A 13319-nucleotide genomic window follows, 5' to 3' on the forward strand; every position below is an offset into this window, starting at 1 on the left:
AAGACAGTAAAGCCGTGGTCTGTGAAACGTATCGCATCTTCAGGTTTCCGTTTACATAATGTGCATTGAGATGGGTCCTTGGACCAAGCATAGTTTCTGAAAATCCCACAATTGAGTTCCCAAGATAGTCAGAGTAGCTGTCATGAGGACTTGATGGAAAATTATTTCCCCTCGTATTGCCGAAACCAGGAAATTAAAGCAAAAGTGGCAGAATATGTCTGCATCCTGATGAGCCATATAATGTAACAGTTTGAGAGTTAATACATTTGAGTGTTCTGACAAGGCGCTCAAAAGAAGTGGCCATTGCTACACTTTCTCTCAGGTGAGGAAAGTATAGGTGACAAGAAACATTGACGAGCATCCGATAGAAAAACAACAATGAAGCAGAGCTCTACAAAGGTCATCCTTTATTTGCTTTCAATTGTCATATTTCTCATTTAGGAATTGTGACAAGTTTTTTATGTTATTCTGCAGGCTTTGTGGAATGTATTCTGAAGAAGGGATGGTGGAAAAACAAAAAACATAGTTTATATGAGAGAAAAAGTGATAAAAGCTTTCTCCCTAGAATTGTTGTCTCTAAGAGATGGCGGAGATGGAAAAAAACAAAATATTTCCACCGTCCATGTTTAAGTTCGCTTCATATGAGAGTTACATGGATGTCGAACGATGACAGTTTTGTTGTCGTACTGGATTTGTGTAAAATTGCAATAAAGTGATATTGAATTATAAAAAAAGAAATAAGCCTTGTATTTGCGATAATGTGTGTGTTAAGCTCTGCATTATAGTCGGTCATACTTCTAACTAAAGGTCACCTAACTCGGAAAACCCTTAAAAAGAGAGAAGGAAAAAAGGAGTGATTTATTCTCATGCATTCATTAATGAGATATTGCAGTGCTAGAGAGTCAAGTATGTGACCGTGCATCACAAAACTGACAAAAATTTACATGCCCTGGTTTTATGCGAGGACTTAACATAGGCAAAATAGGTCAACCTAGTTAATCTTCGCTTTTTCATATTTTCGGAAAGAGCAATGATTATTCTTCTACATTATTCAAAGTTTGGGATCACAAAACAAATGGGAAATTGTGTTTTTTGGCTTTTTTCAAGAACACTTTTGTAAAATACTGTCGTGTGATTAGTTACATGTATGTCTCAAAGCCCCCTTTTCATCTCTTAAAAAACCCTTTTACCATTTTCGACTCTGATATTGAACTTGAAAACATGGTGCTACTGCTCTAAAAGTTGGCATTTCAGTGGATAGAATGTGGTACGGTAGTAGACTACGCTCAATTTCAGCTTATTCTCATTATCCCTTTATTGTTGTTGCTGTGGAATTTCACGTCCTGTTTTTTGTACCATTCATCGCACAGAGTGCCATTCATCACACAGAGTGCGGCTTGGTAAAGATTAAGCTCTTGAATAGACCCTATTTTTTTTTTCTATGTACAACCTGTACTTCAGAGCGTCTTTTCTCAGCACACACTTTTCGAGGGTGTGTCCATTTGAATTAAGTTATACAAGGTACATTGTTTTAAAGCTTTAAAGTCTGCTCTTTCAGAATATGCCTAACTGAAAATTTCTTACATGTATCAAGAGACTTTTTCTTGCGGTTTTGTGATGCAGGGTCACATATAGAGTGAGGTGAAAGAAAAATCCATTGTGCTCCCCTTGCACTTGAAATACATGTACATGAGAATTTAATCACATTGATTGAAGTGGCCAAGTCTTCCAATTTAATCTCACAATGGACTATGTGTCACACATCTAGCCTTATACAACTCCAATGTCCTCTCTTTGTTTTGTGCATGTGTAGGCCTACATGTCCATTTTGATCCTCATGACAAATCAGTCCAAATCCATGATAGGATGGATAAAGGAATTTTTTAGGGCGTGTGATATACATTGTATAATTTATAGATAAAACCATGATGTGACAACTGTAGTGTATTAATTGATATTTTTCCTGGCATCTGCAGGTTAAAATTGCTGGTTCTAATCATATAAATAAAGTTTAGATGGCTGTGATAGCCAGTTGATAATGGAAACTAGTTTTAGTACTATTGTGAACAGGGTACTAGAAAAATGACCCCCTGGATAATTACCCCAAACTCTTCCCCTGTCCCTAACACTACTCCTAATCCTGACCATATAACCCACAAGTTGGTGGGAACAAACTTCTGCTCAAGCCGGGTCTTCTCTATGGAACTTACTCCCTCAATTCTGTTGAAGTATCTAAGAATAATTACGATATGACTATTACGATAATTATACGAATAATTTTCAGTGCTCACAAAAGAATCGCGGCATGCAACTTTTTGTTGGTTTTGTGATGCACAGCCACATATGGTGTTAATGAACATGTACACACACTCATTCACACACACACACACACACACACACACACACACACACACACACATACTCTCTCTCTCTCTCTTTCTCTCTCTCTCACACACACAAACAATTTGCAAATTAACAGATCTGAAGTTAAAAACTTCCAATAAAATACCCTTTATTCTGTACAATGTACTTCCTACATGTACATAAAAGAGCCCACAAATTCTGATAAAACTTCTTATATTCGGCACGAGGTTAACAGTTCTTTGCATCAAGTTGCACAATGATGATGGTGGGCTAAAGAGTACCATTGGTGCGAACATGCAGCAGATAGTAGCTGCATGTATACATAATACATCCACAATCAACGTACATTGTATGGAATGCCAACATGGTAACAAATGATCACGACACAGCAATGTGATATTAGTACACAGGAGAAAAACCATACCTCCCCTCTATGACGAGCATAGAGTATTACATTGCTGCTGTGACTCTTTTTTGATTGAGTGAAGATAAGTCAGAAGCTCTTTCACAAGATCTATCTGACGTGATTATCAGGTCTGCCACCATTCCCACATCCAAATCATGGAGATGCCACACAGCAATCAGGGAGATATCTGTGTGTTACATGCATTTCAATGGGCAATGGGCAAAAACAAATATATGTGGGAAGATTTTGATATTCTCTTATTCAGACATGAACAGATTTTGACATTTTCAGGGAGACTCCTGCAGAATGAGGGTTACTTGGTAGCTCTGGATTATCTCTGTGATTATCACATAAGATTCTAAATTCCCCTTTAACTGTAGAATCTGTTGTGTATCTCATTGGATAAGACCAGAGATCATAAATCACGCTGTTTCTACCTAGAGTGTCCCCTGCTGCAGCGATTGTACCCCTAGGCAAGGCACTTTATCTCCATTTATCTTTCAAAGGAGACTCAAAGTTGTTGGTCCTGTGGTAGCTTGCATATAAGTACTCAATGCTTCCAATACAGTGGACTCTCGTTATAGCGAAGTCCTCCGAACCAGCAGTTTTATTTCGTTATGTCAAAATTTTGTTATAACCAAACAAATAAACAATAGAAATACATGTACATAGAGCTGATAATGTTGCAGCCTGAATTTTTATTACGTTGTAACCGGAATTTCCTTATAACCATGTTCGTTATAATGGGAGTGCACTGTAGTGGTCACATGAAACAAACTTATTAATAAGTTCTAATCAATTCTAAGTTTGCACAGGACCTCTCTGGTTAACAGAGGAACAGAGTAGAGTAGTGTATTGTATTGATTCCCCCCTCCCCCCCCCCCCCAAAAAAAAAAAAGAAGTAAAGTGCATATGATACACTATATCAAACTTCTATATGAAATTAATCGGACTGTGGCACGTGAATAAGTATTCAATGACTTTGGTTATTCCCTAGCTTACCTACATGAGAGCAATGTCATGGCAATTTCAGTGAACATGGGATGAGAGAAAACACAGAAAAACAGGGTGAAGAACGTAAGAAGGGAGATAGTGAAATGAAACATGTCAAGGACATCCTTGCCACATGATTTCAATCATAAAAAATCAAGGTGGTAAGTGAGCGAGACAGAACAGAAATAGGCTTTTTGTACAAAAAAAAAAAAAAAATGAGGTTCAATGTGAACACATACTTAGTGAAACAATAGTTTCATTGCAAAGCTGCACGTAAATAAATTGATGGTTTAATAGGCACAAACTTTCCTCTGCGTAATAATACTGTGGAGAAAATCTTCCTTTATAGGGATAAAACCAAACTATAACACAACACCAGCAATCCCAAATATTTTTCCACAGCTGGCAGCACAAAACATACTGTAAAAATATGAAACTGATGATATTGCATACAACAATAAATCTGATAATTTTTGAGAAGCAAGTAACAATGAGCCCTGTCTCCAGATTTCAAAAGACAGTCAAAATAAATGTGTAATATGAGACGGTGTTTTCTCTATTTGGTATGAAAGTACAGACCACCATATTCCTCAGCTGAAATCACCAGTACCTGAAAAAAAAAATACTTAAATACAATGAAATCAAAACTTTCAGATTTGTTGGTTCATTTATTTTAGTCCAGCATTCATTTTTTTCTACAACTTGTCCATTGAAATTTAAAGAGAAGTTCCCTTTCTCTTTCTAATATTTCATTAAATTAGAACTAATGTAATGAATTAGATGAGGTAGGCATTTCATAGTTGCATTGTGAAATTGTAGATATCCTTTTTCAATGGATTTTCATCCAACTATACACTGTTGAAATCTACCTCCTAAGCCAATTGCAATATTACATAACATTATGTAATACACAGGAGACTTTAAAGAAAAAAAATACAGTGAATTTATATGAATCACATTTGAATTTTACTTCCATAGTGCAAACAAGGTATGCACAATACTGCTGAACTGTCCAATGCACTTGGCAATTCATTCCTCACAAATATCTAGATTTAAGGGAACACTGTCTCGTGATAATACGCCTTGTGGTGTGGGCATCCAGTTCATACCGAGGAAACGGCAGTCTGGGTAATAACTACTTTCCTACATGACAGATGCATTTGTGTAGATATGTGAGAATGAGGGGAGGGTAATGATAAGACTTCACTTGTGATGCTAATAGCCACCTCCACTTTGAATAAGAGTGCATAGCTCTCTTCACTGCACTGGTACAAGATATAAACTTGGTACCCTAATGTGAAAGGTACGGGTAAAGAGTCTCGATTCAAGACGCACTAAAATTGCGTTATGTCGCCAGCTTCATCCAGATGACAGTGAAGAGACCCCCGTAAACCCACAGCTTCCAGTATGCCTGTCGCTGCGAAGACAACATCACGAACGGTACCATGCTGAGCATCGAGACGGCAAACGCTGGAAAAGTGGTTCCCAGACCGAGTCTTGATCTGCGACCTTCGCCCTCAAGGTGACCCCTCTTGTCTGGGTCCTCGGAGTAGAAGTCAGCCAGCATTCTGCAGAAAATAAAAATATACTTATACATGTACCAACTGAAGGCTCTACATTATTAGCGGGGGCCCAGGGCCCCTACAACTTGATCTACAGCCACTAATTTCCGGCAAAGGTTAATATATTATATTCTAAATACTTAGGTTATTATGTTTCTTTAGTTTGGGGACAATACATTTCTTCTTCAGGCCACCAAAATTGCACATCTTTTAAGATTTTAGTGGCAAGAATAAGCCAACAGCACAATATCACCAGCAAGCATTCTGTAAAGCAAGATATTTTGACAACATAAAATTTTTACGAATTGGAATCAATGGCCACTGGTGTTCAACGCATACAGCGTAGACAAGAACTCTTGCATGCATTTTGATTTCACGAATCCTGGCTCTCGCGAAATTCGCAAAATTGAAATGGACACAAACATTTCTCGTTTTACAGTATGCTAATTTGAATGCACCACATGCTCATTATAATTTCATGTCAAACAATAAAAAATAAGGCATGTGTTGGCAAATCCTGTCTACAGATGGAGATAGACCAGCATACACTTCCAATGCCATCAGCCATTCATCTACACTCCACAAGAGAGCATTATGGTACAACTGTCTACATGCCAAGTATGATAGGGGCCACAAAAGCTTTTAGTGTGGGGAGGGGTAGGGGTCAAAGGTAGTGCTCCCAGTTGGGGGATAGGTTGAATATGGCCTCCCCCTCCCCTTCTTCCAGTACATTTACACATGCAGCCTAAGTTAGTGCAACAGCCTTAAAACATGCTGAATTATTGTCGCTGTGACTTGCTGAAGGTGCCTAGGCATCTCATAATCTAAGATCTGTGAAAGCGTACAGCTGTACCTGTCTTTCTCCGCAAAGACCCCGTGCAACCATCTCTGGAAGTCAATAATATCTGACGGGATGCTGTCCACCGCGATCCGACGCATGTGGATGTGTATCCGAGGACATTTGCCCATTAGGAAATCTGGAAATAAGCAGAGCCAGGAACTTTGGTTCATGTCATCACTCATCTGTAGCATAACATTGTATTTCTTCTTCTTCCCTTCCTTCTATTCACAATGTGCTTTAAAAAAAAGTTTTACTAGATAGATGGCGCAATACAATAAGCACGTATAAATGTGCTGTGCGACCCACCTATACATTTCAATGGGACAACTGGATTTCATCACTTAATGAGAACACCAAACCTTTTAATTTACATGTACGTAATTTGCGCTCATTTGATTAATGGACTAAGTTTCTTTCTAAAAACAGTTGAGAAAATAACTTTCCATCTAAAAATAGTTGAGAAAATAGTGTAACATTGACATCTTTACTGGCAGTGGCATTCAAATTTCAATACACAGATGTAGCAATCCAGTAATGCACTGAGAATTCTTTCTTCTCAGTTCCTCCTGCACTACAATGCATCTGTTAATGCTAAATTATTTCAAGCTCAAGAAGGAGCTGATTCCGCAAACACACACTGCACATTGTAATATTACAACTGCACTTTAAACCCCTAATGTACCCAACAGTTCAACATATATGTCCAGGGCCCTGTTTTATGAAGAGTTAAAATTGATTATAAAGTTGGTTTTGATGATAAGTCTATGGCAGCCTTAAACGGGGCCCTAACCTAACAATCTTTCTGACTGAAATATAGGGATGACTTGCCTCAAAAGTCAGAAAGAAAGAACAGGAGTGTGCAGTAAAGTTATCCAGAAAAATAGGAAACTCCTGTTGAAACAAGAGCTGGGAATGGTCAAAATTTAGATTCTTTCCTCCAAATTCAGTATGGTTGGGAGGTCTGCAGATGTCTACAGTAATTCACATGAACCGGAAAGGCATTAAAATGACATCATGTATCTGTTAAACATCTTTATATGTGTTTTGCATTTATGTTTCCCCTGTAGATGTGATTAGGGCAAAATGCTGATTGTAAATACACAAACATTTGCATTTGGAACATTTTTTTTAAATGCTGTTTATATCAATGTGAGTCAGGATGCAACAATGTTTAGTTCCACTCATGTTTCAAAACAGTGATTCTGGCCTTCAAAGTCAAGCATGAACACATCCTCATTCCCTGTAAGCCTGAATTTTGAGACAAATCAATAGTAGGAGTGCTTGTACAAACGTACAATGGCTTGGCAAGGTAACAATGCATGAAGGAGAACACAAAGGCTTAAAAAAACACACACACACACATAACAAAATAAAACAAACATGGGACTAGACAAGAGGAAAACAAAAAAAAAATAGAGCATTATAGTGTGGAGCCAACACTACACTGTACTGAACACAAACTACTTAATGAGTGTCTGGGTACCTGGCATAGAGGGCGCTTCTCGTCGTTTGACCTGCCCCTCGCCCTGCTCCCCTGTATTGGAGTACGCTATTGTGACGTCATAGAGGGTGTCTACGTAGCCCCGGAACCCCTCCACACAGAGGTGAGTGGCTCGCACCCTGGGAGAGAGTACATGATGCAGGACAGGAAGATCTGTCAAGGGAAAAAATAATTTGGGGTAAATTGATCATAGCCCTAAACATATTGTGAGATCCCAGCCATTCCTGTACAAATCTCCTGGAGAAAGACATAGCAAACAAAGACCTCTCAAAATACAGAAACTCAACCATATTTGACATTTGCATTCATCTTACTCAACCCTCAAATCCATATTGCATAAAAAATCATTATGAAATGAAATCTTTAGTACACATATCATATTCATTTTTTTTTCCAGTGCAATTTTGAATATCACTATGCTGACAATATGATGTTAAAAATAAGCAAACGTTTTGAGGGAAAATCATCTATGTGATGGCTTAACCCCTTAAATGCTTCGAGTGCCCATCAACACAAAAACCCCATAACACTGCGCAACCTGTCCAATGGTACAGAAGCAGTTTATAATCTCAAAACTGATATGATCATCACCTTGTCCGTATGCAAAGCCCTGGCTGGCTTTGATCACCTCTGCCTTGTCTGGTCTGAATCGTGTGCCTTCCGGAAACACCACCATCCACACCTGCAATGGATTCAATGTGCTGATATTAAACAACAATTACATTCAGTCTGCTGACCCACAACAAAAGGAAGCAACTCATTGGAATGGGTTTCTTAATATTGAGGAAAACGTCATTGTTTTATGAGGAAATCTGTAGAGTTGCTTCCTTTTGATATACCTACCTGTATATTTCACAAATAGGGGGTCATGTGACCTCGATTTCTTCTCCATCATACAGAGCATACAAAAAATACCCCAAATCGAGAAAAATGTCGATTTTGAGAATTCAGAGTTGCTTCCTTTGGTCATGGGATAGCATGGCAGCATTGTTATATTGAGCTCACCGATATTTTCTAGTTTGCAGGCACAAACCCTTGTTGGTCGTAAAGGAGTCTGCGCCCAGGCTACTACACGCACCACTTTGGCACTGTCCCATAGGCCCTGTCTTGTAGCTTCGAGGCTGCAGTGCTTGGGTGGTGCATGTAGTAGTCTTGGCGCAGACTCCTTTACAACCAACAAGGGTTTGTGCCTGCAAACTAGATATTTTCCTTGAAATCACACAAAGAATTAAATCTAAATAAACAAACACAGAATAATCAAACAAATGAGAGAGCATACTAACTGTGCAGCAGAAAGAGAAAATTTTATCCTCTAGTATTTTACAAGGGTTTTCCAGGGTGGAAAAAGGGCCAAAATGGCAATCAAAGGTCAATGCACTGATAAATTTTACATTTGAATTTACAACTCTGTTTCCAGGAAGAGGTTTCCAGTAGTATCCAGCAAGATTGCACTATACACAGTGAACCAGTGACGCGTGTGTGAGCGTGTGCTTACAATGATCCTGAACAATAGACATGAATACCATGAATACCACCTTTTTCAGAGCTCTGTTTTCAGAGCTCTGCTCGACTAGGCTTCTGGAGTCTTGCTCCAAGGCACATGAATGCTTTATTCATATTTCATGATGGATTGCCCTAGGCACTGCTAGTCTGAATTCATGGTACAGGGTATTAAACATGCATGCACATGAAATATAAAGTAAAAAAAAAAAATAATAAGCACATGTTTCATGATGAATAAAGACTAGCTGTTATTGTGGAATTTCTCATGAATATCTCATAGAGCATTCCAATCCTGGTCATTGTTCAGGATCATTGTCAGGGTGTTTGTAATAATCACACACTCCTATAGATACACACCATTTGACCCCTTTGCAAAATCAAAATTTTGTACAGAGGGCTGAAGATAGAGCAAAATCTGAAACCTAACTTCAAAATAAATCTTGAATTTGATGAAACTGATTTACATGTATGCTATCATTTTTAAATTACCTCCAACAAAATTGTACACTATTCAGCTATTGCTCATATCAATGTCAGTGTTATCTGATAGTTTTTGAACTATTAAGGATAAAAAGAGGAAAATGTTTTTTGTAGCACCGAGTAGAAGTAATGGTTGCTGGAAATACTGACGTGAGCTCAGCGTAAACTCACTGGGATCTTGTGATCTCTTAGGCTCTTCAGCTGCTTGGACACCTTTGTAAAAGATGGTGGTGTGCCTTGCTTGCCTCTGTTGACAAAAATACTCCCATGCTGTTAAAATACAAGAGTGGAAAGAAGTGGAAAGAAATTCAGAGCAGCTTACGAAAAAAATAACAAAAAAACAAGGCAAGTGCCCAAATGAGTCATCATGCCTACAAATGTACCACACCACATTTGTAAAAATCTAACTTTGATTGTTTAACATTGGCCTCTGAAAGTTTGTTGACTGCTGTCTGTGACCTTTGACCTTGTGGTGATTTTCAACTCCCCAAGAGATATCTACCACCAAAGTTTGGTCACAAACAGTCCTACCAAGCAAATGTTATAAGCCATAATCCACTCTTCGCTCAAAGTTTGATTGACGTATAGAAGTACTCAGTACAAAGTAATTGAAGTTTTTTTAGTGTTACGGACAGACAGACGCTGCAGGCGATCCCTTAGTCTCCCCTCACCTTAGGTGGGCTTGATGAAAAAAAAAAAATCAACCAAATATGATGATGATGATGATGATGATGATGATGATGATGATGATGAGATGATGATGAAGATTCACAATACTGTGTATCTGTATTAAGTCATAATTATATTAAGTGAATGTCTGGCAAAAATATTAGTCTTGAGGGAAGCTTTGCAAAGTGGTTCGGATGGTCAATCTCGCAGACAAATAATGGAAGGGAATTCCATAGGTAAGGAGCAATGAGGAAAACATTCAGTCTCCATATCCCTGAGATGTGTGATGGGCACCAAAAGACTTAACTCTTAATGTGCCAGGTCCAAAACCCCTAACGTGCCAGAGGTTTTTACCTACATATCACTACATATCATTGGCAGTTTCTTGGTGTAACACATTACGGTACCACAAGAACTTAAATGATCAATGCTTTTCTCGCTCTTCTTAGTCGCCGATCGGCGACCATGGCACGTCAGCACTAAGGTCGCCGTTCGGCGACCATGGCACGTTAAGAGTTAAAAAGGCCAGATAATATTGCAATAACATCAAATTGAAAACAAAAAAACTGTCACTATTTTTCTTTTTCTTTTTTGCACACTTGTCTCTTTGCTGATTCCATCTAAAACACACAATTATTTACCAAGCCAAAGACGTATCCGTAGAGCGGCAGAAACTTGAGGCCGCTCTTCAGGATGTAGCGAATTCTGCCAAGGCAGCCCGCCCTCGCAGCCAGCATGTCGGTGACGACCCAGTCAAGCGTGGTCTGATGGTTGGACACGTACACCACATTCTCCTTCTTGGAGAGGCAGTCCTCTGCTTCTCCATACAGAATCACCTTGGCATGGAGGAGAGACACGTTTAGATACTACTACAGGATTACATCAAACTTTGTATCTCATTCCAGCATTTAATTACCCCTTTTTTATTATATAAAATTACAAGAAAAAGTCTACATTTGCTGTCATTGTCAGCTGATTGTGTTTCCCATCAGCATGCACAAATCTGACTTCTCTGAGATGGAAGTTCTGTGCACTATACACTACTTGTGGAATAAAATACATTAGACATTGAATGATGGAGCACACATCATACGGCTGCACAATCTCACACACTACAGTGCGTGAAATCTAGTTAAAGCATGAAGCGCTGCACTTAACGGAAGGAGGAGGCCGGAAGCCTGATATTTTTTGTAACATTACTCTGATGCAGTTTGGTGAGCATCATCTGACAAGAGTTCTACATGGTTCCCCTTCTATTCTCTATCACAGTCAGACACTAAAAATAAACTCAAGCCAAGGCTTACACTCACTTTTCACAATCACACAGATCTCTTAGTCTTGTCATCGATCAACCTCACAGTCACACTCCCACAGGCACAGCTCAGTCACAATTCCTGGATTTGAAAACACGAAGACAACATAAAAATTTGACCAAACACTCACAAGCGCAAGATTCATCAACAGAAGTGTCAAAAGAAAATACTCAAATATCACACCTCCACACCACTGTAGTGTTCAAAGAAGAACTCAACGAGGCGCTGGTAAGTTGCCCAAACAGTGTCTTCCACGGCCCTGTACCATCGCACGGGGAGCACGTAGCTGAGAGCGTGGCAGCCGAAGTACGCCCGGAGGTACGTGGGCGCACAGCCCATCATCATTGCGGCGGGTACCATGTACCGCAGCGAGTTCAAATGAAGGATTACTGTGAACATGTTTGTAGTACTTGGACAAGATAATTTCAATAGCAGTAATTCATTGATCAGCAGAAATGGATCGTAACATCATGACGACACAGACGCAAATTCGGTCAGATATTATGTTATCGAGAGGTTTGGCGAAAGTCTTTTCTTGAGCTGAAACTGAGAGTGCTGAGATGTGTTCAGCCTGAACTCACGTGTACCGCGACCGACTGGTGGGTGGGCCTAATGATGAAATTACAAAACTATGGTAGCGTCAAACTGGCTGAGAGGGAAGCAAAAAGGACAAGGTTCCACTAGGTATATGCTATTTTGCTACAAGGATTGCATCGCTACAATGGTTGCTCCCGTGAAATATCTATATAAGCCAAACATTATACCCATTAACATAACCGTAACCATAATCCTAATTCCTCACATCAAACTAAACCTAAAAGCTTACGATTCATTCTACAGTAATTGTTGGGGAGCATTTGGCATCCGTCATTATTATAAAGGCGAATAGGAAATAGATCAAAGGTGTGTTTTTAGGCCCTTTCTTGTAATGAAAGTCATGTCAATCACTGAATCTTAAAGCAAAAAAGAGGGAGAGAGAGAGAGAGATAGAAGAGCTATACATTGAAAAAAAAAAACATTTTTCGAAGTTTGCCACCAGGTTTTTTTTTCAAAGAATGTCGAGGATATTTATTTTGTGCACCTCCCACGCATGCGTGTTGTATGAGTAAAAAAAAAAGATTATAGAAATTATAGTGACACACCTATCGATTTCCCACTCAACAATTAAGTGACTATTAAAAGAATTAAAGAAGAAAGCCACCCCAAAAGTAAATAAACTTTAAAAGTAAGAGAAAAATATTTCCTACAAGACATTAAACAAATCGAAGATATATCATGACATTTGGAAATTTCAAATTTTCTGAGAACCGTTAATCTTGACCCACTCCTTATCAATATTGAAATCAGCAAGTTGACGATAACATGTAGGCCTACATAATCATAGAACATGAAAAATTGTGAGGGTATAAATGATCAAATCGCTCACTTAAATATTCAATAACGGGTTAAGTCAAGAAATGCCTTTCCTTTGAAATTTCAAAATGTCACCAATACGATCCTTATTTTTTATCCAATTTTGTCATTTTCGTATCATTCTCAGAGTATCGTACATTTTTTTTCTCTTTCTTTTGAAGTTTATTTATTTTTGGGGTGGATTTCTTTTTTAGGATATCAATACGATTTTTTAAAAACATTTTTTACACAACACTTTCCCCTGTCATGTCAAAACTAAAAGGTGGAAAATATA

General features: G+C 38.6%; 1 protein-coding gene across 1 annotated transcript; it reads right to left on the minus strand.

Moving 5' to 3' along the window:
- Nucleotides 1-5025: 5025 nt before the first annotated feature.
- On the minus strand, nucleotides 5026-12031 carry LOC139720313 (1-acyl-sn-glycerol-3-phosphate acyltransferase epsilon-like). The gene is made up of 7 exons (XM_071631676.1): nucleotides 11816-12031; nucleotides 10961-11155; nucleotides 9822-9920; nucleotides 8259-8349; nucleotides 7650-7820; nucleotides 6179-6302; nucleotides 5026-5331 (listed from the first exon to the last, which is right to left on the minus strand). Exons 1-7 carry the CDS (start codon nucleotides 12029-12031, stop codon nucleotides 5109-5111), a joined length of 1119 nt encoding a protein of 372 aa, XP_071487777.1. The 3' UTR covers nucleotides 5026-5108.
- Nucleotides 12032-13319: the final 1288 nt, after the last annotated feature.

The sequence above is a fragment of the Diadema antillarum genome, unplaced genomic scaffold (assembly GCF_040938485.1).
Source record: "Diadema antillarum isolate AM-2024a unplaced genomic scaffold, OU_Dant_1.0 scf00000126, whole genome shotgun sequence".
Classification (NCBI taxonomy): Eukaryota; Metazoa; Echinodermata; class Echinoidea; order Diadematoida; family Diadematidae; genus Diadema; species Diadema antillarum.

Bases quoted from the DNA above. Each gene is read 5' to 3' on its own strand.
- LOC139720313 (XM_071631676.1), bottom strand. From the start codon at position 12,031: ATGTTCACAGTAATCCTTCATTTGAACTCGCTGCGGTACATGGTACCC. The intron at 7,821-8,258 runs GTGATGATCATA...TTCCCTTGACAG, and splicing joins GGGCTTTGCATACGGACAAG to ATCTTCCTGTCCTGCATCAT. The intron at 6,303-7,649 runs GTACCCAGACAC...GCTTATTTCCAG, and splicing joins AGAAGCGCCCTCTATGCCAG to ATTTCCTAATGGGCAAATGT.